The 27,177-nt window shown below is 32.2% G+C and overlaps 2 protein-coding genes across 35 annotated transcripts; one reads left to right on the top strand and one right to left on the bottom strand.

Moving 5' to 3' along the window:
- Positions 1-1,054: 1,054 nt before the first annotated feature.
- Positions 1,055-14,235, bottom strand: LOC114167084. Of its 21 annotated transcripts, none has more exons than XR_003600105.1 (6): positions 10,400-10,589; positions 7,270-7,298; positions 6,515-6,577; positions 4,506-4,860; positions 1,530-1,811; positions 1,055-1,423 (listed from the first exon to the last, which is right to left on the bottom strand). XR_003600105.1 is itself a non-coding variant. In XM_028052020.1 (2 exons), the coding sequence occupies exons 1-2, from the start codon at positions 4,729-4,731 to the stop codon at positions 4,234-4,236; spliced, it is 399 nt and encodes a 132-aa protein (XP_027907821.1). In that variant the 5' UTR covers positions 4,732-5,537; the 3' UTR covers positions 4,143-4,233. The 21 variants fall into 21 exon arrangements, 1 of the variants encoding a protein (XP_027907821.1); XR_003600119.1 differs by lacking the exons at positions 1,055-1,423; positions 1,530-1,811; positions 10,400-10,589 and adding exons at positions 4,143-4,406; positions 13,309-13,419; positions 14,112-14,235 and having other exon boundaries at positions 7,248-7,298; XR_003600117.1 differs by lacking the exons at positions 1,055-1,423; positions 1,530-1,811; positions 10,400-10,589 and adding exons at positions 4,143-4,406; positions 13,309-13,419; positions 14,112-14,235 and having other exon boundaries at positions 6,515-6,591.
- Positions 14,236-15,527: 1,292 nt separating this feature from the next.
- Positions 15,528-26,490, top strand: LOC114166822 (phosphoserine phosphatase, chloroplastic). Of its 14 annotated transcripts, none has more exons than XM_028051664.1 (12): positions 15,528-15,756; positions 16,601-16,700; positions 16,921-17,015; positions 20,113-20,141; positions 20,833-20,895; positions 22,673-22,907; positions 23,007-23,139; positions 23,250-23,357; positions 24,631-24,724; positions 24,966-25,115; positions 25,195-25,248; positions 26,136-26,490. In XM_028051664.1, exons 6-12 carry the CDS (start codon positions 22,682-22,684, stop codon positions 26,259-26,261), a joined length of 891 nt encoding a protein of 296 aa, XP_027907465.1. In that variant the 5' UTR covers positions 15,528-15,756; positions 16,601-16,700; positions 16,921-17,015; positions 20,113-20,141; positions 20,833-20,895; positions 22,673-22,681; the 3' UTR covers positions 26,262-26,490. The 14 variants fall into 14 exon arrangements, with proteins under 14 accessions (XP_027907465.1, XP_027907463.1, XP_027907473.1 ...); XM_028051662.1 differs by having other exon boundaries at positions 22,553-22,907; XM_028051672.1 differs by having other exon boundaries at positions 20,825-20,895.
- The last annotated feature ends 687 nt before the right edge of the window (positions 26,491-27,177 follow it).

Genomic DNA, 27,177 nt, shown 5'->3' with positions numbered 1-27,177 from the left:
CATGAAATTTTTGAATCTGAAAGGAGAAGATTTTATAGCCAATTGGTTCAGGAAATCAACGTATGAGGAGACGTATAACTCAGTAGTTTACCCAATTAATGGTCAACAATTGTGGGAAGTTACAGCATATCCTGATGTCCTGCCACCAATCAAAAGAATTATGCCCGGAAGACCTAAAAAGAAAAGAAGATTGGAACCTTGGGAGCTGAAAAAGGATGAGACCGCATTACGAAAAGGAGGAGTTCGCAAAAGGTGTGCTGTGTGCAGGGAAATTGGTCATAATAGAACTGCTTGTCCTAAAAAACCACCGCCACCACCAGAAGCAGCAGGACCATCACAGCAAACTGGCCCACCAGCACCATCAGGCCCATCACAGCAAACTGGCCCACCAACACCATCAGGCCCATCACAGCAATCTGGCCCACCAGCACCATCAGGCCCATCACAGCAAAGTGTCCCACCAACAGCATCAGCCCCATCACAGCAAAGTGGCCCATTACCAGCAGCAACCCCATCACAGCAAAGAGGCCCACTACCAGCAGCAAGAGCACTAGCCAATCACTCCCAATCAATGCCACCACCAAGTCAATCTCAACGTGCATCAAGCAATCAAATTGTCCAACCAATGAGGAACAAACTCCAAGCTAGAAGGGGGCGTGTTTGGAAGCCTTGATGTTGTTTAAATCTGCTTTGTACATGTTGTTTAAACTTTTGTTGATTGTTGGTTAATACACATGTAGTCTTTTTGGGCAGTCCACTGTCATGGTATTTTGAACAATATTTTGTGTAGGCAGTGGCTATATGGATCTATTGTATATTCATGGTGTTTAAGTATTGAATGGATGGATGGATCTATATGATAATTTGGATGGATGACCAATGTCTTTGATATTAGGTACCATTTACAATGTTGGAATAAATAATTGTGACAGGAATGTGGTGCTTTACTCCAACACATGTACACATTTTATATCACATTTGGTGTACTCCAACAGAGTATATTCAAATATATCCATGCCATATTTTAGTACCAAAATGCTGCAGGAGCAACCAATAATTCAAATGGATTTGTCATTACATTCCAAAGGTGCTGAAACATTCATATTCATTTGGAATCATTACAGCAAGAACTTTAATACATGGTGAACAGAAATATGTTTAATACATACAACAAACAAACCATTCCAAACAACACTTTCACCCATTTTTCCAATCTCATAATACATTTCTCGATACTTATTAATTTGTTTTCCCCTTCCCTTTCTACCATCTTTGTCTTTATTAATTTGCTTTGGTCATCCCTTTCTACCATCTTCGTTGCAGTGTCATCATCGTCATTCTTCGTAGGACCACATCTTTCTTCTACTACATTTTCACTGCACCATGAAAAAAAATTGCATCCAACAACTTCTTCACTTCCACCCTGTCCAACAAAAAATCAACACCACCAATTACATACCAATTACCAAAATTAGGTTTTCGAAATCCTAAATACGCAAAAAACATCAACCAAAACAACAATATCGTACCTTGAACTTTGGGCAACCCCAAAATTTTCTCCCCCTGTTCTTAGCCGTTCTAGCAGTTCTTGTGATTGCCTTCTCACCGCAATAACAAACAGGTGTTAAATCGGACCTCCTCACCGCACCTCCATAAGAAGAAACGCTGGAATTTTTCATCTCCCAAGCATTGCAAGTGCAGGATGAGCAAGAATGAGAGGGAGACATTACCTCTTACCAATTGAGAACTTACCAATTGAGGACGCACTTACCAATTGAGAACGCAGAGCTTCTTCTCCCCCTTTTCAAACCCTAACATTCAAATGTTATGAAAATAATCTCTTTTTAAAGAGAAACTAAGAACATATGTGCCAAAACAAGTCAATGACACGTCACAGTACACAAAACAGCCACATCATCAGGAATAAACGCCGTCTGTGAGCTGATAACGGAAAGGGTTAATTTAAAACACATTTACAAATACGAGGACGAAATTGAGATCAATTAAAATTCGAGGACCAATTTGAGATTTTTGAACCAAAATGAGGACCATCGGAGTATTTTAACCAATTTATTATCTATTATATATTGTAACATCCCAATTTAATAAAATAATTCTAATAAATGAAGCATCACACAATTATAAATAATTAGAGCATGAGACATGAAGTATAAAGGTTAACCATTACAATCATTCCAAATTATACTGGAAAGGAGAACTAAGGCATAAAACAATGTCAACAACAAAACTAAAAGAACAACGATCTAGCAAAAAATTGCTCACAAAACAAGGAATTACAAAAGCAATTGTAACATCCATAAATCAATAAATAATGTATTACTTTATTTATAAGCATTTTAGTATGTATCCATAATTAATATATATATATATATATATATATATATATTCTTATTATTATTATTACAAAAAAATATATATATATATATATATATCTATATATAATATATTATTATTATAATAAATTATGAACATATGAATGTAAAGATTATAAGTATCCAAAATATACAAATAATTGATGATTTTATAAGAAATATATTAAACATTTTAGAATGTTAATAAGAAAGAATATTTTTATTATAATAATAGAGGAAACGTAAATAAATAAGTTAAGTTACGTAAGTACGTAGATATATTATGGATAAACTTGCATACATGTATAGGTAAACTGACATATTGTTAGGTAATAAAAAAAAAAAAAGAGAGAGAAAAAGAGAAAAAGAAACCCCTCACCACATGTGAGATTTAATGCAATTACAGGTTAGAAAAAAAAAATGATAGCTTAATTCATAAGAAACAACAATAACGAGAATTTGAAAGAAGAAAAAAAATTGAACAGTGCTTTCTAACCAAATGAACTAAACGTAATGATTATGTGTGTAGTATAAATAGGAGTGGTGATTGTGAAAGGAAAATGAGACAGTAAGATCAAAGAAAAAAAAGGGAGAAGAGGAGTTTGTGAGTATAAAATTGGCAATGAAGAAAATAAAAGAAGAAAGTTGAAACGTTCACAAAGCTTTGGGATATATCTTTCACAATAATTAAGGTAAGGGGAGGAGACATCTATCATTTTATCTTTTTACTTTGATTATTTTTTATCTGTTTATAATTACTTTTATCTTTATATTTACCTTAAGTGAAGTGTCCCTAACCTCATTCTAATTTATATTTAGTTCTCGTTCCTATTTTTTTATTTATTTATATTCATCTCCAATTGTGCACTGGTCCTATTTATTCAATTTATATTTACTCTCATTTTCTTATTTATATTTATCTTCAATTACGTACTGGTCCTTTTTATTTATTTTTATTTATTTTAATTATTCATTGATCCTATCTATTTATTTATATAATTATATGGTTTAATATTGAAATGAAATTTACGATAAATAAAGATTTGATTATTGTAGTTTGAGGTATGACCTTAGGGATTTAAACGAGTTAGTATTACTCAAGATGAGATGTTCTTGAGTTACTTTGTTGGCCATGAGCTCATTTATCCTGACTAGTCACTACAAAATTAATCAATATCTTTATAAAAGTATAATAAAAATTCAGTTTTATGGATTTGGGAGAATTTTCATTTCATTTTATTTTATTATGATATGCTGTATTTTTTTATGTGATATTTGTCTCACTTCCCTATTTTATGATTGTGTGTGAAAAACAAAATTTTATAACTATATCATAGATGGTTGCTCCCAACATGCCTGATCCCTTCTTCATCGACATTGTGGCTGTTTTCCCGGGGAATTCATGGCAAACCAATGCAGTGAATAATTCTATAACATTTCAGGGAACGGGAAACTCTACTATTACTTTTCTCTCTACTCCAAACGCACCGATTGTCATCGAAGGACAAATCGGAGTTACCTTCTATTTACCCCCAACAATCCAATTGAACCCTATCCATAACCTTTTCCCACCACCTGTTTGAAAATCAATATATAAGGGAGAAACTGTAAATAAATAACACTTCTTCCTCTTCTAGTGTAGGAAATATAATATGTACTAAACAGTGTAGATATAAGATGCATACAATATTGTGTATATATATATATATATATATATATATACATATGAATATTTTAAGTATAATTTTTCCTTTAAATTTAATAAGTATATTGTAGGAAATAATAATAAAAATTAAATAAATAGAAACAAAAATTATCGTCACAACAATAATGCCCAAAAGATGCCCAAAAAAGCCAATAACTAAACACATAAACTAGACAACAACATCACCACCACCTGCACGATCATTAGGAACTTCCACATCTGCTCACACCAAAATTGGTGATCATCACAAAAAGGAAAACCAAACAAAGAACACAGACATAGAGAAAAAGGGCAAACAGCATCACCCTTTCTCCAAAGCTCAAGAACCTCTACCATCACAAAAACATCACTATTTTATTGTTCCCCGAAAACAATGAAGCAAACAGCATCAAAAACATGTAATGCACATAAAGATATATCATAATAACCTTTGGAAGGGAGTGTGTTCTCAAAATGGCCCACTTTGGAGCCCCCAACAGATGCAGCCATAACGAAACACTGCTTCCTCTTTTTCTTCTCCTCAACCCCAATTCCAGTTCCACACACTCTATTACTCCTCAGATGCAGCATTGATGAATGAAGAAAACGAGATTGGTGCTTTGTAACACCAAAAACACGAATGGTGTTGATCCCAGAACTCACCAACCCTTCCATGGGAACTAGCTGTTTTCCAAATTCAGAGACAAAAACGATTGCTTTATCAAAAACCCATAAGAGGATGAAGGCTACTATATTTTAGGATCAAAGGGTATGATGCGAGGGTGTACGAATATTACTGAGTACCTGCAGACGAAGGAAATGAATGAAACCAGAGAGGGTTGGTGGCTTAAAAGGTTCAATCTCAGAACATGTTAATCAACTAACTGTGTTTCTTTCCTTTTCAATTGTTTGGAATAGTGTTGTTTTCTTGTTTTGGCAACAATGTTCCAAATCACGATTTTTGTGGAAAATAAAACCAACAGTGGTTTTTTTTTTCCTTCAAAGAGGATAACGTGAAATATAAGGAGAAATTATGTCGTGGTAATTTTCTTCGTATATATCGATGGATAGATATTATCACTAGTGTAAAATAGGCTTTTTATACCGGTTAAAAAAAGGCTTTTTATACCGGTTCTAGCATCGGTATAGATGCAGGCGGTATAGAAGGTTTGATCTTTCTACATCGGTTCCATGGCAGGTATAAAAAAATTATTTTTTATACCATTTCTAAAACCGGTATAGAAAGTCCTCTTGAAAATGAAAAGTTATGTAAGAAAAAATGACTTACTATACCGCTTATAGTTCCAACCGGTATAAAAAATTACACATTTTACACCAAGTATGACCTCAACTGGTATAAAAAGTGATTTATTATTTTTTTTATGAAAAATTCGTTTATGCTTCTTACCACATACCAAACCTGTATATAATTACCCAAAACATAAAAAAAACAAATCTCATTCAATCTAATATTTACATGAAATTGAATGTAATGTTTATATGAAATATAATACTACTCCAAAACGAATTACTACATAAGTCATAAAACACCTAACATCATCTTATATATTGTATATAATTACCCAAAACTTCTAGAAAACAAATCTCATTCAATCTAATATTTACATGAAATAGAATCTAATGTTTATATGAAATATAATACTACTCCAAAACGAATTACTATAAGTCATAAAACACCTAACATAATCTTATATACTGTATATAATTACCCAAAACATCCAGAAAACAAGTCTCATTCAATCTAATATTTACATGAAATAGAATCTAATGTTTATATGAAATATAATACTACTCCAAAACGAATTACTATATAAGTCATAAAACACCTAACATCATCTTATATACTGTATATAATTATCCAAAACATCCAGAAAACAAGTCTCATTCAATCTAATATTTACATGAAATAGAATCTAATGTTTATATGAAATATAATACTACTCCAAAACGAATTACTATATAAGTCATAAAACACCTAACATCATCTTATTTAAACACCTAACAACAGTTTTTATTGAACAGAAGAAAAGAAAGTGGCGAAAGAGAAGTGACATATGAGATAAAGAAGGACAAAATTCACAAGTTAAATTACTAAACAATGAGAAAAGCCAAATTCTTCTACTCGTCAATTTCTTAAAATAAATAGGAATCCTTATGAATCAACTGAAAGAAAATAATAAACGAACCATGGAGATTCAAAATAGATGGGTGAGAGAAAATTATTACCTTAAAAGTGAGTTTTGTGAAATGAAATTAAACAATAAACCAAAGTCTAAAACATGAATGATGTGTAGAAAATAAAAAACATGTATGATTTAGTTTGAGTACATCAGTATATGAATAAACCACTGCTAAAGAAGAAAGAAATAATCAGATCCATACCAGAAAACTAAATCAGAAGTCAATTCATTACAAGTATAGTAATCACCGCACTGACCTTGGAAGGATGCACAGAAGATCGATATTACCTATCCAAAAGTCTTCCCAAGAATGAAAACCTCTGCAAAACAAAAACTAAAACCTCTTCAAAACAAAAATGCTTCTACTTTTACATCCAAATACGAATTACATTCCCGATTAAATCAAATAATTTTTTCAAATACTTTTAGAATGAGATTCGTTGGATGCAATGTCATTCGCTGGAAATGAGGTTTAGCACGATTTTTCTTTCTTTCTTAAATTAGACTTTGATAACTTTAAAAGTTACCTTATACTGATAAAAGAAATTTCCCAAAAATATGTACATAATAATTGAATAACACGACACGAATGAATAAAGTTACTCTCAAATCAAATCTCAATAAATAATAAAAACCTTACAAATCCATCACGTGATGTGTCTAAGCTCCTCCAACATGCTTTTTTTTTTCTCGGAATCTTGACTTGGTAGTGAGTAATACTAGAGTCTTGAATTTAACTAAAGTTTAAACATGCCTTAAAAGTAAGCTGGTTTAATTTTGAAAGAACATATATAAAATATTTCAAAAAAAAAGAAAAATCTTCGTGCCTTCGAAAACTAAGAATAATTATAAATATGTAAAACGTATAAACATTATAATTTCTTAGAACTAAACAAATTATCGTAACTTAAAAACGAAATGATCGTAATTTTCAAAAGAAAATAGACATAAATGAACATAACTTCAAAAGAGGAGAGTGAAGCATTATACAATAGTCAATGTTGCTTCTTACCAAAAGGATCTTCCCTTCTTGTGCTGTCTCTGCAGAAAAAGAAAACAGAAAAAAAGAGAGAGAAAATAAACAAGTGAAGAACAAAGACAAACAGAAATAAAGTTGAAGTTCCTTAAAGAGATCATGAAAGTTTGCACACTGACATAAAAGGTGACGTGTGTCATCAAAGATATTAACCTCATTTATTAGACATTCGATTTTATTTTATTTTAGTCAGCAAACCAAAACAAAACATTGCCTCACTTTCTCACTGCTCTGTGTTTTACCTTCTACTTACGTCTATCAGAAAATATAACAACTCGATTTCCCCATCCCCAATCTTCCAATCTGAGAAACTAAATAAGTCGACATAAAGTAATTCAATAGAGGTGACACTTCAACACACATCATGTAGAGAAACTTTTAAGCTTAAGCAATTGGGAGAAAACAGAGATACGTTTGTCTGACACATAGGAAAGAAAAGAAAAATAACATAAAAACAAGTAGGTAGAGTACAAAAGCAAAAGCAAATAACTAAATTTGACAGATAAAATAATTAGAGTAATTATATACAAACTTATCCTTTCACTAATACTTACAATTGTTTGTATTGTCTCTCTTTTCTTATAGCAACGTATGTGAAGATTGGTATGAAGGTTTTAATTAAAAGATGGTTGAAATTCAAAAAGAGGCTGTCCAATTTAATGGTGGGAACAAGAAAGGAGACTCAGAACTCTGTCCAATTTAATGTTCAGCTGTTGAGAGAGCCAACACATCGTTTCGCTTATAGATTTGTTTCTTCTGTCTCTCTCCTTCAGCGCTTTCTAATTTATGTTCTTCACTCTTTCATGCCCTCACATCATAGTACTACTTCTACTCTTGCATTTATGCATGCATTATCAATTATTAACATTCATCATCAACTCCACTTTCCTCTCATCATCAACGTTATTTCAACAATTATGAGTCATTGATCGGAAGAAAAGACTTAGATAGGAAAACCTGCCACTACTTTAACACCAAAAAAGAAACCTAGTGCAATGGCCACACTTTTTGTTTAGGGCAATGCATTTCAATTATCAGTTCTAAAGATTTTATCACACTGGCCTGGCAAGAAGCAAATTAAAAAGAAAAAGGTTTATGGTGTGCGGTGAAAGGAAAGTAAAGGGAATCTTTCTAAGATATAAAAATAGCTTATATCTTACGTGAAAATAGTTCAAACTGATTTATTCAATTATAAAAAAAAATTAAAATCCATGTGCTTATTATAACCAACTCATATTTGGGTGGTACGTTCATGAAGGGAACACACTCTACACACCAACTCATACATTTTGACATATACAATAAAGTAGTATCACAATTTTCTTGTTAGTGTGTCTCCTTTTGGTGAATTTTCGTAATTAATTAATTTCAAAGCTACTACTCCTAAAATGTTTCTGCCACTGCACCTATTAATCTAGGAGGGAATTCTGTGACTCTGAATGACTAATTTATTCCATGCCTCGTTTAAGAAATTTCATTTCAAGTTTGAAAGAGACTACAGAAATCACGTGAATTTGAAAGTGATCTCCATGATGTACATTGAGTCCATTATCTTCTTTGGGCCTTTGGTCCTTAACTCATTTAAGTTTGATACTGATATTCTAACAGTTCTTGTTTTGTTCACAAGAAAAAAAAAAGCAGTACTGGTAAGCCAATTGAAGAAATGGTGCTTTAATAATGCGCAACTAAATAATGTTGCTTCCTAAGTTCGATTAAAATTAGAAGTTTCTATGGAATTATTTTTTGTATTGACATTCTATTTGAAATTTGAAAACAGTCACTACATATAATTGTCTGATAATCTCGAGAATCACACCTTTAGAGATGAACACAAAAGGCTAAAACATATCTTATGGAGAGCAACTCAGAAGTTAGTCATAAAAATCTATTGGTCTATTTGGAAAAGAAAAAAAGAAACAGGAAAAACAACACAAATAATGATTCCTCTTTATTTGATGAAAAATAAAAATTGACTTTATAAACAAAATATTCTTCTCTTTTCCATTTTGTTTCCTATTTGACAACCAAAGGAAATGTTATGACTCCCACCCAGTACATGAGATCAGTGTGTTTTCTCTTCATTTCTGCTAATAAAAAGGAAATGAGAGCACACAGAGGAAGAATATTCACTAAATACAATCCAAAAGAAGAAATAATTAAGTAAAATATATTTAAATATACAAAATAAAGCAGATGAAAAAAATCTAGAGAAGCTCTACTCCTGAGAGAGAAGACTTTTGATAGTCTTTATCCAAGTAAGCCTTTAGTAACAGACATAACTAATGGATTTCATATAGTACAACCTATGATCAGAAAACAATAATCAAGGAAAAAAAGAAAAATGATTGATCACAACTATTAAATTTCTATTAGAGATAGTACATATTTGCAATTAAGAGTGTTCTTTACAACTATATTCCCTTCATGCTTAAATATAGCAACAAACATCATGCCACCTAACCCATTGCACGCATAATTTGGCCACAAAGTTTACGATTATTATGTAATCCTTGCATGTCTCTGCTTTCATTTTATGCTGCAAGAGTCACACTCTGCTACTCTCAAAACTTCAGTGTGTAGTTCTTATAATTTACAAGGAGCACTTTCATTTAGCATGCCACTCTTTTCTTTCACATAGTAGGACTAAAAGGAGTGAACTGCACCAGAAAAGAGATTTTGTTTAAATATGTTTTAGCAACTGAGTTCAATCCATTTAGTCCACCCTCTCCTCTGATATTTTGGTTTTTAAATTAATGGCTGCAACCATGGTTATCAAACTCGCGGGTTGACTCGTACACCCGTACGAGTCTGCGAGTCATGACAGTGTTCACGGGTTAACTCGCATATAAACTCGTTTTTTTTCAAACTCGTAATGAACTCGGAGTAAACTCGTCGACTCGTACCAAACTCGCGAGTTCGAGAGCGAGTCACCGAGTTCGAAGAACGAGACGAATTGACACAAAAACATGTTGTTGGCTTTCGGATTTTAAGCCCAAACCAAAACCCCAATGCCCCAAATCGAAAATCCAAGCAAAAATAGAGATCGAAACCCAACTCGAAAACCCTAATCGAAGAAGAAGAGAAGATCGAACTTGAAAACGTTCACCTATTTCGAAATCTCAGCCCCGGTCATTCACGTCGCAGCTCCGATCATCTCGCACGGCAGCTCTGATCGCCTCGCGTGGCAGCTCCGTCGGGTCGCTGGTTCAGTGGCGTCGTTGTTCCCTTCTTCTCTTTTCCCTCTTTCGAATTAATGACATACGTATATAATATATCTTTCTTTGTTTTTTTATTTCATTTTTTTTCTCTGGCTTTTGTTGTTGTTCTGTTACGTGTATATATATATATATATATATATATATATATATATAATATATCTAGTTTTGCTTTTTATTTATTTTATTTCTGGTTTTCTAAAAATTAAATTATTTGATTTTTAATTGATTGAGACTGGTTTATAATGTCTGGAAGTGAGACTGGCAAGATAATGTTGTAGATGATAAAAGTAGAGGATTGGGATCAAAAAGTTGAAGTTATTTATGATTTTTGATTCATATTAACTTGTGTGTTTGTTGAAATTTGAACTTATATAACAATCATGTTTGTTAAATTAAGTTATTTTACAATTATTGAACTATTATTTACTATTTGCATTAATTGTGGTGATTAAATTCTTAATTGGTATGGTACTATATGCACTTTTTCATATGAAGTAGGGTGTAGTAGACTCTTACGAGTCTACGAGTCGGGTCTACGAGTCGAGTCTACGAAGCTCTCATGAGTCTACGTAGACTCTCGAGTCTGATAACCTTGGCTGCAACACTAATACTCCATGGATTAGAATGATGTTTGAATAATAGTTGTTTGGCTAAAATAGAATATCTTTTGAAGACACTGATTTACTGAGTTTGAGAAGTTATTGCAACTCCATTTTATATTTTTTTTACACCTTTTTTTGTTGACAATGGCCAATGGTAACCAGTATACAGCTACTACTAGCAGCTTTGAAGTAAGTCGTTCTTCAATTTGGAGAGATGGGAGTGGTGTTTTTGCAAGGAATTCATTTGAAGAAGATGATGAAGAAGCTCTGAAGTGGGCTGCACTTGAAAAGCTCCCTACTTACAATCGTTTAAAGAAAGGCTTGTTAATCACATCCAATGGTGAGGTGAAGGAAATTGATGCCACCTTTCTAAAAGAGAAGTTTGTTTGGGCTGCCCAACCGGTTTATAAACACGAGGAAGTGTTAGAAGAACAATGGAAAGGTACCATTCAACTTTATTACTATTTATAAGTTGAATTTCTTGAAACTTTTCGGCTGGTTCTTCTATTTATATAATACTTAGTTTTATACGTCGGTATTAGTATTATCGTTATCTGACAGTGTTATACAGTGTTATGAAACGGATTCTGTAATCCGTTTCATACAAAAATTTGCAATTTTTTTTAAATGGAATACAGAATCCGTTTCATAACACTGTGAAACGGATTCTGTAATCCGTTTCATAAAAAAAATTGCAATTTTTTTTTGAAACGGATTACAAAATCCGTTTCACAGTTTTATGAAACGGATTCTGTATTCCGTTTCCCATAAATTTTGATTTTCCCATGCTACTCTGTGGTAAATATATAATATATATATTTGAATCAGTTATTTTGATTTTCTATGTTGGTATTGAATGTTGATACGTGTATGTTGTGTTATTGGTGAATTTTTAATGTGAGTGAATGTATACTGTGTGATTGGTGAATTTTGTAATCATGCAATCAGTTATGAATATTAGCATGCAATCAGTTTTCAATTTTTGATATGTGTTGCATTCACTCTTTTTCTTTATGCATTCTTTATGCATTCAGATTTCACATTCGCTGAAAAATCAAACAACACATCCCAAAACGGATTTCAGGTTCCGTTTCAACACTCTGGGAAACGGCTTCCACAATCCATTTCACCTAAAATAGAATAAAAAAAATGTTTTTTATGGGAAACGGATTACACAATCCGTTTCCTTAAAAAAAATATTTGGGAAACGAATTACACAATCCGTTTCTTTAAAAAAAAATAAAAATTGGGAAACGGATTCCACAATCCGTTTCCTTAAAAAAAATGATGGAAAACGGATTACACAATCCGTTTCCTTAAAAAAAAAATTGGGAAACGGATTCCACAATTCGTTTCCTTAAAAAATGGAGTAATTAGTAATGTGATTATGTTAATGTGTTAAATGTATGGTTAGGAGTAATTAGATGAAGAAAAAATGGAGGATTACTGTGAGGGAAACAAGATGGCATATAAAGCATGAAAACATTGTTCTCTTGGAAGGACCAGTAATAATTAGGAAGTCCACGCTTTTCTTTTTCTTTCAGTTTTCTACCTATAAACAAAACCAAAAATGTCTTTCCCAAAATAAAATGATGACCATTGATAACGGTGCAATTACTAATGTTACTTCCAAGTTTTCAAAGCAGTGGAATTTAAATTACATCACATGAGTGAGTAATTTGTTTCTCATTTTTAATCATTTAAATTAATATTGAATTTATTTTTTATCCACCAAACAGATTAAATTTGTTGCTCACGCAATTAAAGAATAATCTTTTTTATAACATGCTGACAACCAAGTCTGCAAATATCTTGTCAAGGGATGTTGTCCATGTTGTCCTTCATCGCTCTTGCTTGGGCTGATTGCTGGCTTCAAGTTCCATCCACACCTGCCCAATGGGAAACGGATTACATAATCCGTTTCCTTAAAAATAAAAATTTTGGGAAACGGATTCCACAATCCGTTTCCTTAAAAAAAAATATCATGGAAACGGATTACACAATCCGTTTTCTTAAAAAAAAAAATTGTGGGAAACGGATTCCACATTCCGTTTCCTTAAAAAAAGTTAAACCTTCCGTTTCACGCATGTGGAAAACCTGTGAATTATGTATCTTCTAATCTACTGGTAAAAATAATTAAATCAATTAAAATATAAATACACATGCACATTAATATTAGAAAAACATTACTTAACTGTTAAAAATGGATGGAGAAGCCGGAGGAGAAAAGGAGTCTGCCGCTAGGGAGAAGAACGCCGGTGTGTGGAGGAGAAAAGGGTGCGCCGGGGACAATAACTGTGTGGAACCTGTGTGGGAGAAGAGGGAGAAGAAGGATGAAAGGTTTGTGGAGGTGTGGAGGTGTGGAGGTGTGGAGGCGTCAAATAAAAGAGTTAGGTCAAACATTCAAAGATAAAAAGATAAAGATTCTTGGGGTGCAGGGTGTCAGCAGGGAATCTGCTTTATTGGGATTGGGGGTGCGTTTTGGGGGTGTATGGTTTTGGGGGTGCAGAGCAGTGAAAGATGGAGTAACTGTTTTTTTACCATGGACAAACATGGAAATAAATTAAGTTTTGGGGGTACAGGAGAAATTATTGGAGGTGCAGGGAGAAGCTCCCAGGAGAATATGAATACGAGGGATGATTTTCATATGGCCCATATTTCAACTCTGTACCAGCACGTTTAGTGGGGTCCACCACCGTGAATGATTCTACCCTAGTGCTTGGTGTCTTGAGAAAAGTTGTCTGTTGTTTGACATGATAGGGAGATAATAATATTGCACTATCACGGAAATAAACCAATTGTGACTCTGATTGACTTATTTCAACTGGGAAAGGTTCCAAAGACCGTGTCAACATGTAAAGAACCTCTAATGTCGTGGTTTCATCTTTACTTAGTGGAGTTAACAAAGTTATAGAGAAAAACTTAGTTCCATTTGGTCCATCAGGCTGCTTAGCAGACTTGACATCAAGAGGAACATAAGTTTTCTTCTTCCTCTTACCAGAAGTTGCAGCGGCTTTGAGTAATGCAAGATGTTCAACTTCAGTGGGCGAAAAGGCCAAAAGTACTTCAGAAGCAGCAGATGTCCCCAAATTTTCAACCTGAAAGAAAAACTCTCAGAAATATAAAATCAACAAATTTTGTAAATGATTATTTGATTGCACAATCCTTCGAAAAGAAATAAAAAATAATAATTTCAAGTTAAAATTTGGTCCAAACAAATACTGATTTGTTGGTCTAAGAATCCAAAACATGTTATAGACTTCAATAGACTCAAACATTCATAGACCCGACACCCAACCCCCCCAAATATTTTTTCATGTATTGATGGCAACCATTAAAAGAAAATGAATTAATATATTATTGTAATGGTAAATTAAATTTTCAAACTTTAAAATAAATATAAGTATTGCTAGAAAGAACATATTGAATATATATATATATATATATATATATATATATATATATATATATATATATATATATACACCTTTATATCTAAGAAAAAAAAATTATAATACTATTTATTATACTTTATACTTTAAGCATCCCAAAGATTATTGGCATGAACATTTAAACATTGTGTATACAAAGTAGTCAATGAAAAAAAAAATTTGGAGCTATTTTAAATCTATGGAAAAACATATGTGATTAGAAATATATAAGAATATAAAAGTATGATAAATTGACTCTCATATATCATAGGTTTCCTTACCTGGATTTCATGGGTGAAAATACCACTATGACTGATTCATTTATTAAATGTATAAGAATAGAAAAAAAGTATTCAATAGTTTTTTCCCTTTCACTTCCTTTTTTATTATAAATTAATTTAACCTAAATTTAGGCATGATCTAATTGAAAATTATTTTCTACTAAAGTTTTGTACATATTCTATGAAACTCCGTATTAGATTTGCATACCAAATTAGTAAAATATAATTTTCAAGTGCGAAGTGTATTTATTTTTAATTATTAATTATCCATTTTTTTTATGTTTATACTAAAATATATATATATATATATATATATATATATATATATAGGATAATAATAATAATAATATAATGTATGTTTACAAAAATACACTGTGAGAAATGTTTTTACCAAAAATTTATTTTCTTTTATAAAATCAAATATCAGCTCGAATAGATAACAGAATATGCATATGATATTATTTTTTTTTTCAAAATAATAATTTTTTTACTTTAGATGTAATTCTTTTAATATATACTTAATTTATAATAATTTCTTGATAGAAACTTGTAATACATTTTATTAACGTGATCTATTATTGTTTATAAATATAAAATTCAATAGATTTGCTTAAATTAATTATTTATTACAATTTAATGAATATATTCTTTAATACTATATATATATATATATATATATATATATATATATGCGCGTAACAGCAGCAAACACGAAAGTCAGAAAAATAAAAAAAATGAAATGGAAAAATAAAAGCAAGATATAATGTTTAGTAAAAGGAGAAAGAGAAGAAGGGAATGCGTACGCATGAGGGAACAACGAAAGAGGGAAAAGAAAAGGGAGCAGTGACGCCGCTGAACCAGAGACCCGACGGAGCTGCGACGCGAAGTGATCGGAACTGCGACGTGGACGAGCGGAGCTACGGCGTCGAAGGTGATGAATATCAAACTCAAATAGGTCAACGTTCGATTAGGGTTTTCCGTTTGGGATTTGGGTCTCGATCTCTGCTTACAATTGGATTTTCGATTTGAGTCGTTGGGGTTTTAATTTGGGCTTAAAATCTGAATGCCAACAACATATTTTTCTGTCATTTCATCCCGTTTTTTGAACTCGGTAACTCGTTCTCAAACTCACGAGTCTGGTACGAGTCAGCGAGTTAACTCCGAGTTTGACAAATAGCGAGTTTATATGCGAGTTAACTCGTCAACAGTGTCATGACTCGCAGACTCGTACGGGTTTACGAGTCAACCCGCGAGTTCGATAATCTTGGGGACTTGGCTTTAAGTATAATATCTGATTAACTTACTGGCATGTAAAAGTCATGTTTAAGTTGGCTAGATGAATTTTATTTATTATAATTTTGTGAAAAGTGGTTTGAACCAAACTTATGTCTATACAAACCAACGTAATAACACATTAGCACATCTCATGCATAGAGTTTTCTGAGTTTCACTTTTGAATTTGATTAGAGTTACCTTTTGCAAACACTTAGGGCATGTTTGGTAAAGGGGAACCTGACGTGGAGATTTATTCTTTTAATGGTAGCCATCAATACATGAAAAAATATTTGGGGGGGGGGTGGGTGTCGGGTCTATGAATGTTTGAGTCTATTGAAGTCTATAACATGTTTTGGATTCTTAGACCAACAAATCAGTATTTGTTTGGACCAAATTTTAACTTGAAATTATTATTTTTTATTTCTTTTCGAAGGATTGTGCAATCAAATAATCATTTACAAAATTTGTTGATTTTATATTTCTGAGAGTTTTTCTTTCAGGTTGAAAATTTGGGGACATCTGCTGCTTCTGAAGTACTTTTGGCCTTTTCGCCCACTGAAGTTGAACATCTTGCATTACTCAAAGCCGCTGCAACTTCTGGTAAGAGGAAGAAGAAAACTTATGTTCCTCTTGATGTCAAGTCTGCTAAGCAGCCTGATGGACCAAATGGAACTAAGTTTTTCTCTATAACTTTGTTAACTCCACTAAGTAAAGATGAAACCACGACATTAGAGGTTCTTTACATGTTGACACGGTCTTTGGAACCTTTCCCAGTTGAAATAAGTCAATCAGAGTCACAATTGGTTTATTTCCGTGATAGTGCAATATTATTAGAGGAATCAGAGGCGATCAGAGCTGCCGTGCGAGATGATCGGAGCTGCGACGTGAATGACCGGGGCTGAGATTTCGAAATAGGTGAACGTTTTCAAGTTCGATCTTCTCTTCTTCTTCGATTAGGGTTTTCGAGTTGGGTTTCGATCTCTATTTTTGCTTGGATTTTCGATTTGGGGCATTGGGGTTTTGGTTTGGGCTTAAAATCCGAAAGCCAACATGTTTTTGTGTCAATTCGTCTCGTTCTTCGAACTCGGTGACTCGCTCTCGAACTCGCGAGTTTGGTACGAGTCGACGAGTTTACTCCGAGTTCATTACGAGTTTGAAAAAAAACGAGTTTATATGCGAGTTAACCCGTGAACACTGTCATGACTCGCAGACTCGTACGGGTGTACGAGTCAACCCGCGAGTTTGATAACCATGGTTGCAGCCATTAATTTAAAAACCAAAATATCAGAGGAGAGGGTGGACTAAATGGATTGAACTCAGTTGCTAAAACATATTTAAACAAAATCTCTTTTCTGGTGCAGTTCACTCCTTTTAGTCCTACTATGTGAAAGAAAAGAGTGGCATGCTAAATGAAAGTGCTCCTTGTAAATTATAAGAACTACACACTGAAGTTTTGAGAGTAGCAGAGTGTGACTCTTGCAGCATAAAATGAAAGCAGAGACATGCAAGGATTACATAATAATCGTAAACTTTGTGGCCAAATTATGCGTGCAATGGGTTAGGTGGCATGATGTTTGTTGCTATATTTAAGCATGAAGGGAATATAGTTGTAAAGAACACTCTTAATTGCAAATATGTACTATCTCTAATAGAAATTTAATAGTTGTGATCAATCATTTTTCTTTTTTTCCTTGATTATTGTTTTCTGATCATAGGTTGTACTATATGAAATCCATTAGTTATGTCTGTTACTAAAGGCTTACTTGGATAAAGACTATCAAAAGTCTTCTCTCTCAGGAGTAGAGCTTCTCTAGATTTTTTTCATCTGCTTTATTTTGTATATTTAAATATATTTTACTTAATTATTTCTTCTTTTGGATTGTATTTAGTGAATATTCTTCCTCTGTGTGCTCTCATTTCCTTTTTATTAGCAGAAATGAAGAGAAAACACACTGATCTCATGTACTGGGTGGGAGTCATAACATTTCCTTTGGTTGTCAAATAGGAAACAAAATGGAAAAGAGAAGAATATTTTGTTTATAAAGTCAATTTTTATTTTTCATCAAATAAAGAGGAATCATTATTTGTGTTGTTTTTCCTGTTTCTTTTTTTCTTTTCCAAATAGACCAATAGATTTTTATGACTAACTTCTGAGTTGCTCTCCATAAGATATGTTTTAGCCTTTTGTGTTCATCTCTAAAGGTGTGATTCTCGAGATTATCAGACAATTATATGTAGTGACTGTTTTCAAATTTCAAATAGAATGTCAATACAAAAAATAATTCCATAGAAACTTCTAATTTTAATCGAACTTAGGAAGCAACATTATTTAGTTGCGCATTATTAAAGCACCATTTCTTCAATTGGCTTACCAGTACTGCTTTTTTTTTCTTGTGAACAAAACAAGAACTGTTAGAATATCAGTATCAAACTTAAATGAGTTAAGGACCAAAGGCCCAAAGAAGATAATGGACTCAATGTACATCATGGAGATCACTTTCAAATTCACGTGATTTCTGTAGTCTCTTTCAAACTTGAAATGAAATTTCTTAAACGAGGCATGGAATAAATTAGTCATTCAGAGTCACAGAATTCCCTCCTAGATTAATAGGTGCAGTGGCAGAAACATTTTAGGAGTAGTAGCTTTGAAATTAATTAATTACGAAAATTCACCAAAAGGAGACACACTAACAAGAAAATTGTGATACTACTTTATTGTATATGTCAAAATGTATGAGTTGGTGTGTAGAGTGTGTTCCCTTCATGAACGTACCACCCAAATATGAGTTGGTTATAATAAGCACATGGATTTTAATTTTTTTTTATAATTGAATAAATCAGTTTGAACTATTTTCACGTAAGATATAAGCTATTTTTATATCTTAGAAAGATTCCCTTTACTTTCCTTTCACCGCACACCATAAACCTTTTTCTTTTTAATTTGCTTCTTGCCAGGCCAGTGTGATAAAATCTTTAGAACTGATAATTGAAATGCATTGCCCTAAACAAAAAGTGTGGCCATTGCACTAGGTTTCTTTTTTGGTGTTAAAGTAGTGGCAGGTTTTCCTATCTAAGTCTTTTCTTCCGATCAATGACTCATAATTGTTGAAATAACGTTGATGATGAGAGGAAAGTGGAGTTGATGATGAATGTTAATAATTGATAATGCATGCATAAATGCAAGAGTAGAAGTAGTACTATGATGTGAGGGCATGAAAGAGTGAAGAACATAAATTAGAAAGCGCTGAAGGAGAGAGACAGAAGAAACAAATCTATAAGCGAAACGATGTGTTGGCTCTCTCAACAGCTGAACATTAAATTGGACAGAGTTCTGAGTCTCCTTTCTTGTTCCCACCATTAAATTGGACAGCCTCTTTTTGAATTTCAACCATCTTTTAATTAAAACCTTCATACCAATCTTCACATACGTTGCTATAAGAAAAGAGAGACAATACAAACAATTGTAAGTATTAGTGAAAGGATAAGTTTGTATATAATTACTCTAATTATTTTATCTGTCAAATTTAGTTATTTGCTTTTGCTTTTGTACTCTACCTACTTGTTTTTATGTTATTTTTCTTTTCTTTCCTATGTGTCAGACAAACGTATCTCTGTTTTCTCCCAATTGCTTAAGCTTAAAAGTTTCTCTACATGATGTGTGTTGAAGTGTCACCTCTATTGAATTACTTTATGTCGACTTATTTAGTTTCTCAGATTGGAAGATTGGGGATGGGGAAATCGAGTTGTTATATTTTCTGATAGACGTAAGTAGAAGGTAAAACACAGAGCAGTGAGAAAGTGAGGCAATGTTTTGTTTTGGTTTGCTGACTAAAATAAAATAAAATCGAATGTCTAATAAATGAGGTTAATATCTTTGATGACACACGTCACCTTTTATGTCAGTGTGCAAACTTTCATGATCTCTTTAAGGAACTTCAACTTTATTTCTGTTTGTCTTTGTTCTTCACTTGTTTATTTTCTCTCTCTTTTTTTCTGTTTTCTTTTTCTGCAGAGACAGCACAAGAAGGGAAGATCCTTTTGGTAAGAAGCAACATTGACTATTGTATAATGCTTCACTCTCCTCTTTTGAAGTTATGTTCATTTATGTCTATTTTCTTTTGAAAATTACGATCATTTCGTTTTTAAGTTACGATAATTTGTTTAGTTCTAAGAAATTATAATGTTTATACGTTTTACATATTTATAATTATTCTTAGTTTTCGAAGGCACGAAGATTTTTCTTTTTTTTGAAATATTTTATATATGTTCTTTCAAAATTAAACCAGCTTACTTTTAAGGCATGTTTAAACTTTAGTTAAATTCAAGACTCTAGTATTACTCACTACCAAGTCAAGATTCCGAGAAAAAAAAAAGCATGTTGGAGGAGCTTAGACACATCACGTGATGGATTTGTAAGGTTTTTATTATTTATTGAGATTTGATTTGAGAGTAACTTTATTCATTCGTGTCGTGTTATTCAATTATTATGTACATATTTTTGGGAAATTTCTTTTATCAGTATAAGGTAACTTTTAAAGTTATCAAAGTCTAATTTAAGAAAGAAAGAAAAATCGTGCTAAACCTCATTTCCAGCGAATGACATTGCATCCAACGAATCTCATTCTAAAAGTATTTGAAAAAATTATTTGATTTAATCGGGAATGTAATTCGTATTTGGATGTAAAAGTAGAAGCATTTTTGTTTTGAAGAGGTTTTAGTTTTAGTTTTGCAGAGGTTTTCATTCTTGGGAAGACTTTTGGATAGGTAATATCGATCTTCTGTGCATCCTTCCAAGGTCAGTGCGGTGGTTACTATACTTGTAATGAATTGACTTCTGATTTAGTTTTCTGGTATGGATCTGATTATTTCTTTCTTCTTTAGCAGTGGTTTATTCATATACTGATGTACTCAAACTAAATCATACATGTTTTTTATTTTCTACACATCATTCATGTTTTAGACTTTGGTTTATTGTTTAATTTCATTTCACAAAACTCACTTTTAAGGTAATAATTTTCTCTCACCCATCTATTTTGAATCTCCATGGTTCGTTTATTATTTTCTTTCAGTTGATTCATAAGGATTCCTATTTATTTTAAGAAATTGACGAGTAGAAGAATTTGGCTTTTCTCATTGTTTAGTAATTTAACTTGTGAATTTTGTCCTTCTTTATCTCATATGTCACTTCTCTTTCGCCACTTTCTTTTCTTCTGTTCAATAAAAACTGTTGTTAGGTGTTTAAATAAGATGATGTTAGGTGTTTTATGACTTATATAGTAATTCGTTTTGGAGTAGTATTATATTTCATATAAACATTAGATTCTATTTCATGTAAATATTAGATTGAATGAGACTTGTTTTCTGGATGTTTTGGATAATTATATACAGTATATAAGATGATGTTAGGTGTTTTATGACTTATATAGTAATTCGTTTTGGAGTAGTATTATATTTCATATAAACATTAGATTCTATTTCATGTAAATATTAGATTGAATGAGACTTGTTTTCTGGATGTTTTGGGTAATTATATACAGTATATAAGATTATGTTAGGTGTTTTATGACTTATAGTAATTCGTTTTGGAGTAGTATTATATTTCATATAAACATTAGATTCTATTTCATGTAAATATTAGATTGAATGAGATTTGTTTTCTAGAAGTTTTGGGTAATTATATACAATATATAAGATGATGTTAGGTGTTTTATGACTTATGTAGTAATTCGTTTTGGAGTAGTATTATATTTCATATAAACATTACATTCAATTTCATGTAAATATTAGATTGAATGAGATTTGTTTTTTTGATGTTTTGGGTAATTATATACAGGTTTGGTATGTGGTAAGAAGCATAAACGAATTTTTCATAAAAAAAATAATAAATCACTTTTTATACCAGTTGAGGTCATACTTGGTGTAAAATGTGTAATTTTTTATACCGGTTGGAACTATAAGCGGTATAGTAAGTCATTTTTTCTTACATAACTTTTCATTTTCAAGAGGACTTTCTATACCGGTTTTAGAAATGGTATAAAAAATAATTTTTTTATACCTGCCATGGAACCGATGTAGAAAGATCAAACCTTTTATACCGCCTGCATCTATACCGATGCTAGAACCGGTATAAAAAGCATTTTTTTAACCGGTATAAAAAGCCTATTTTACACTAGTGATAATATCTATCCATCGATATATACGAAGAAAATTACCACGACATAATTTCTCTTCTTATATTTCACGGTATCCTCTTTGAAGGAAAAAAAAAAACCACTGTTGGTTTTATTTTCCACAAAAATCGTGATTTGGAACATTGTTGCCAAAACAAGAAAACAACACTATTCCAAACAATTGAAAAGGAAAGAAACACAGTTAGTTGATTAACATGTTCTGAGATTGAACCTTTTAAGCCACCAACCCTCTCTGGTTTCATTCATTTCCTTCGTCTGCAGGTACTCAGTAATATTCGTACACCCTCGCATCATACCCTTTGATCCTAAAATATAGTAGCCTTCATCCTCTTATGGGTTTTTGATAAAGCAATCGTTTTTGTCTCTGAATTTGGAAAACAGCTAGTTCCCATGGAAGGGTTGGTGAGTTCTGGGATCAACACCATTCGTGTTTTTGGTGTTACAAAGCACCAATCTCGTTTTCTTCATTCATCAATGCTGCATCTGAGGAGTAATAGAGTGTGTGGAACTGGAATTGGGGTTGAGGAGAAGAAAAAGAGGAAGCAGTGTTTCGTTATGGCTGCATCTGTTGGGGGCTCCAAAGTGGGCCATTTTGAGAACACACTCCCTTCCAAAGGTTATTATGATATATCTTTATGTGCATTACATGTTTTTGATGCTGTTTGCTTCATTGTTTTCGGGGAACAATAAAATAGTGATGTTTTTGTGATGGTAGAGGTTCTTGAGCTTTGGAGAAAGGGTGATGCTGTTTGCTTCGATGTGGATAGCACTGTGTGTTTGGATGAAGGGATTGATGAGCTTGCTGAGTTCTGTGGGGCTGGAAAGGCTGTTGCAGAGTGGACTGCTAGGTTGGATTGTTCAACTGGGTCTTTGCTAAAATTGAAAAGTTTTTGTTTTTATCTGAGATTTTGTTTTTGTTGTTTATGGTATGTCTGATTTGAGTATTGAATTTTCGCAGAGCGATGGGTGGTTCTGTTCCGTTTGAGGAAGCCTTGGCTGCTAGGTTGTCTTTGTTCAACCCCTCTTGGTCTCAACTTCAGAATTTTCTTCAGCAAAAGCCACCAAGGTGTGACTCAGGGACACTGAATGGTTTTTTGTTAGGTGTTTTCAATGTTTGTTGTCTTTTTTCGGATTTAAGATGCTAGATTGATTAATGTATGAACATTTTTTGCTTTTGATTAGGCTTTTCACTGAAAAAAGTAACCAGGACAGTTTCTTGTGAATTTCCCAATTGTTTTTGCCTTAGGTTTTCTTAATTTGTTAGAGGGGGAGTGTTGGTGTGATGGTTAGATTTGTTGCCGTGTGAATAGGAGATCACAGGTTCTATTTGTTGAATGAGCCTCTTGTAAATGCAAGGTAAGGCTTTCTACAATAAACCTGTTATGTGTCTGACCCTTTCCAAGACTGTGTCCATTGCAAGAGCTTTATAGCACTAGGTTGTAGTTTAGGCTTTTAATTTGACAGCATTAAAAGGATTTGGTTTTAGTTTTTTGTGTGAGTTTTGCTACAAATCAGGAACCTTTTTGGAGAGAATTCAGCCTGAAATTTACCAACACTCAAATACTGGTTAAAAACAAAGAGCAAATTAGTTCTGTTCTGACAAAACAATTCTGGATGTGGTACTTTTCCTTATATAATCAAACATCCTTGTATGGAGACCTTATCACTGTATCTTTAACACTGTGCAGTTTATGTACTTGTGCAGTGTTTTTCTGTTAGTGGAAGAGAAATGATGTTAGTTTTATCCTATAGTCTACCATTGAATATAAAACAAGTTTTATCTGTTTGACATATTCATCCATGTCTGAAACAGATTAATGAACAGATTCAAGAGATTTGGTCACTCTCCCCAGGATGCCCGTGTAATTTCTAGCACAACCCTTTTCTAGCGGAAGCAGAATTTCTGAACTACGATGTATACTTTTCCCAACTGATGCATATTCAGTCACATAATGCAATTTTTAATATATGTTTTCGTTTGACCCTAACAAAAAAAATGCTGCATGGTTTCTAGAGCAAGAAATTGTTTTCCTCAGTATTCCAATTGTTTCTCAAATTGTTCTTAAGTTATAGTACAATTGTGGAAAGAAACTACACTCTATTCACGATAAAATGAAATTGGTGTAGAGAAATGATACTCCATGAAAGAGATTTATTGACTTATCCCTACTTAGCTTAATCTTTAATGAGACAAATGGTTGATATTTGAACACCAAAGCTTGACGGATTACTTTCTTTCTCTTCACCTTCTAATCATCATTTCTCCAACGAGTATCTTGACATGTGTTTAGTTCAGACAGATTTGGAATAATGTTTATGATTCTATTCTTAATGTGCAGGCTTTCCCCTGGCATAGAAGAGTTAGTCCAGAAGTTAAAGGCTAATGGCATTGATGTTTATCTTGTCTCTGGTGGCTTCCGTCAAATGATCATTGTACGAAGAATAGTTGAAATTAATGGTTTTTCTGATCCACTTTGTGTTTGGAAGGAAATGAATAGTTTCTATGGCATGTTGTGAATTTGGATAAACATTTTTTCTTCTTTATCACTAGTTCATTCAGTCATTGGATGCCCATAACCTTGAAAATTAGCACCAGACATGTCTCTTTGCAGAATACATTCATATTTTACTTCAGAATCTGGTTTTTCTAACTTGTGGCACTGTTCTTATGAAGCCTGTTGCATCAATACTTGGAATTCCAGAACAGAATATTTTTGCCAATAACCTACTTTTTAAGAGCTCTGGAGAGTTTCTGGGGTTTGATGAAAAGGAGCCTACTTCAAGGAGTGGAGGAAAAGCTGTTGCTGTCCAACAGATCAAGAAGGTTCAGGCACTACTCACATGTGAATTTTTGTTTTCTTGAACTACTTTTATTGCTTAAAGCTGATCAAACTGATTTTCAGACTCGTGGTTTCAAAACTTTAACCATGGTGGGAGATGGTGCTACTGATTTGGAGGTAAGAAAATGTATTTCCTGGTAATTTTGTAGAAAGCCTCATCTCCAACTGATTAGACATTTGTTTGTCCTAGTCTGAAACAACCTATCTCAACACTACATTGGCATCTGATACATAACAATGTATAATCATTGTTTTTCTCTCTGTTTGTTGTGTTACTAAACTAAACTTCCAGATTTCACACACAAATGATCAAAAGTAATGTTGTTCTTTGAACCAATTTTTTTTAATTAGGATTAAATATGTTTTTTGTCTCTTAACTATTAAAAAAATTATATTTTTTATCCAAAAACTAATTTATAGAGTATTTTGTCTATGCAATGAAAGTTGTGTAAAACATCTTTTCCAACAAAGAGCGTGAGCATGTAGAGTGTTTTTACATGACAAACAGAGTTCTACATTGAACTTAATGTCATCTCCACATGTTGTTTGTCGGAGAGAATGTCTTACATGGCTTTCACAAAATATAAATATGTAATACTTTATAATTTAGCTTAGGAAGGAAACATAATTTTGAATTTGGATTTTTTTGTTGAATTTTTCTATTTTGTTGTTTTGATCTGTCTTCTTCAAAATATACTGATGGATCCTGATTTTAATGTTTTAAAATATATTAATTTTTTTTTAAAGTATTAACATTAATGTATTATTAATGTTCAACATAGTATATTACAAAAAAAAATACTAAAAAATCTAAAATTTATAAAAATAAATTAAAAAAATGAGTTAAAATATCATTATATTATTTTTTTTATAACTGTATAACAAAAAAACATATTTATTTCTCCAATATTTTTATCAAATTGTTGTTTCATTATTAGTTATTTCCTGTTATACCTTATTGATATGTGATAATAATTGTATGGTTTTTGTGACTCCACTTTTAGGCTCGTCAACCAGGTGGTGCTGACATGTTCATTTGCTATGCTGGTGTTCAACTTCGAGAATCTGTTGCTGTGAAAGCTGATTGGCTAGTTTTCAATTTTAATGACCTTATAAATTCGTTGGGGTAACTTTTTTTTTTTTCTTTTTTCATTTTGTTTTTTTCTGAGCCGGCGTGAGAAGTTTCCAACATGAAGAGGATTGGGATGCAGTCACCATCTCACTGTTTACATTTTTTAGACTTTATTTAATGTAAAACATATTCTCTGTAGTTGCTTTTCAACTGCAGACCTTTCGGATTACAGAAGAGTGAGAAATCGAATAAAATAACATTTTCATGTCTTTTCTTTCTAGTTGTCATCAAATTTTGTCCTTGGTAAATTAGATTTATTATTCTTTTTTGTCATTTTTAATTCTAATTTTTATTTCATGGTTGCTGTTTTATTTGTGCAAATGCTCATGTTGCTTTTGTTAGAAGTATAAACACACTTCAAGGTTAAACTAACTAAGGTCAAGCTGATACAAATGATTTTAGGTTGAGTCAATGAGAGAAGATGAAGAAAAGAATCACATATGTGAAAGAGGAGGAACTAATAAGAATTTTAAATTCTTATTTTTGAAAGATGGAATTTGAAATTCCTTAATTTATTTTAAAAAATTGCCAAAAATTATATCTTGTCATAAAATATTTCAATTTTTTTATAAAAATAAGTTACTCTAAAAAATCTTTATTCAAACACAGGTTTTCGGGTCAAAAACATTAACAACCATTCTAACATTTGTTTATGCAGAGGTTATGACATCAAACAAAAGTATTTCTGTATTGTAAGAAATTAATGGCTAAGGCATGTTGTGATATTTATAGCCCATGCATTAATCAATGTGTATAAAATCTCAAATGGTAAGCACTGGTGTATATGAATAAAAATGTTTGTTTGTGTTGTAAAGTTTTGTAGTCAAATTTCTTGCCTTATGCCCTTAACTACTTGTTGTAGTTATTTCTGAATTTGTACTATAACCTGATGATAAAGATTATATCTTTTTCAT

The sequence above is a fragment of the Vigna unguiculata genome, chromosome 10, assembly GCF_004118075.2.
Source record: "Vigna unguiculata cultivar IT97K-499-35 chromosome 10, ASM411807v1, whole genome shotgun sequence".
NCBI lineage: Eukaryota > Viridiplantae > Streptophyta > Magnoliopsida > Fabales > Fabaceae > Vigna > Vigna unguiculata.
The sequence above is the reverse complement of the archived record's forward strand: the minus strand, read 5'-3'. Positions and strand labels throughout refer to the sequence as shown.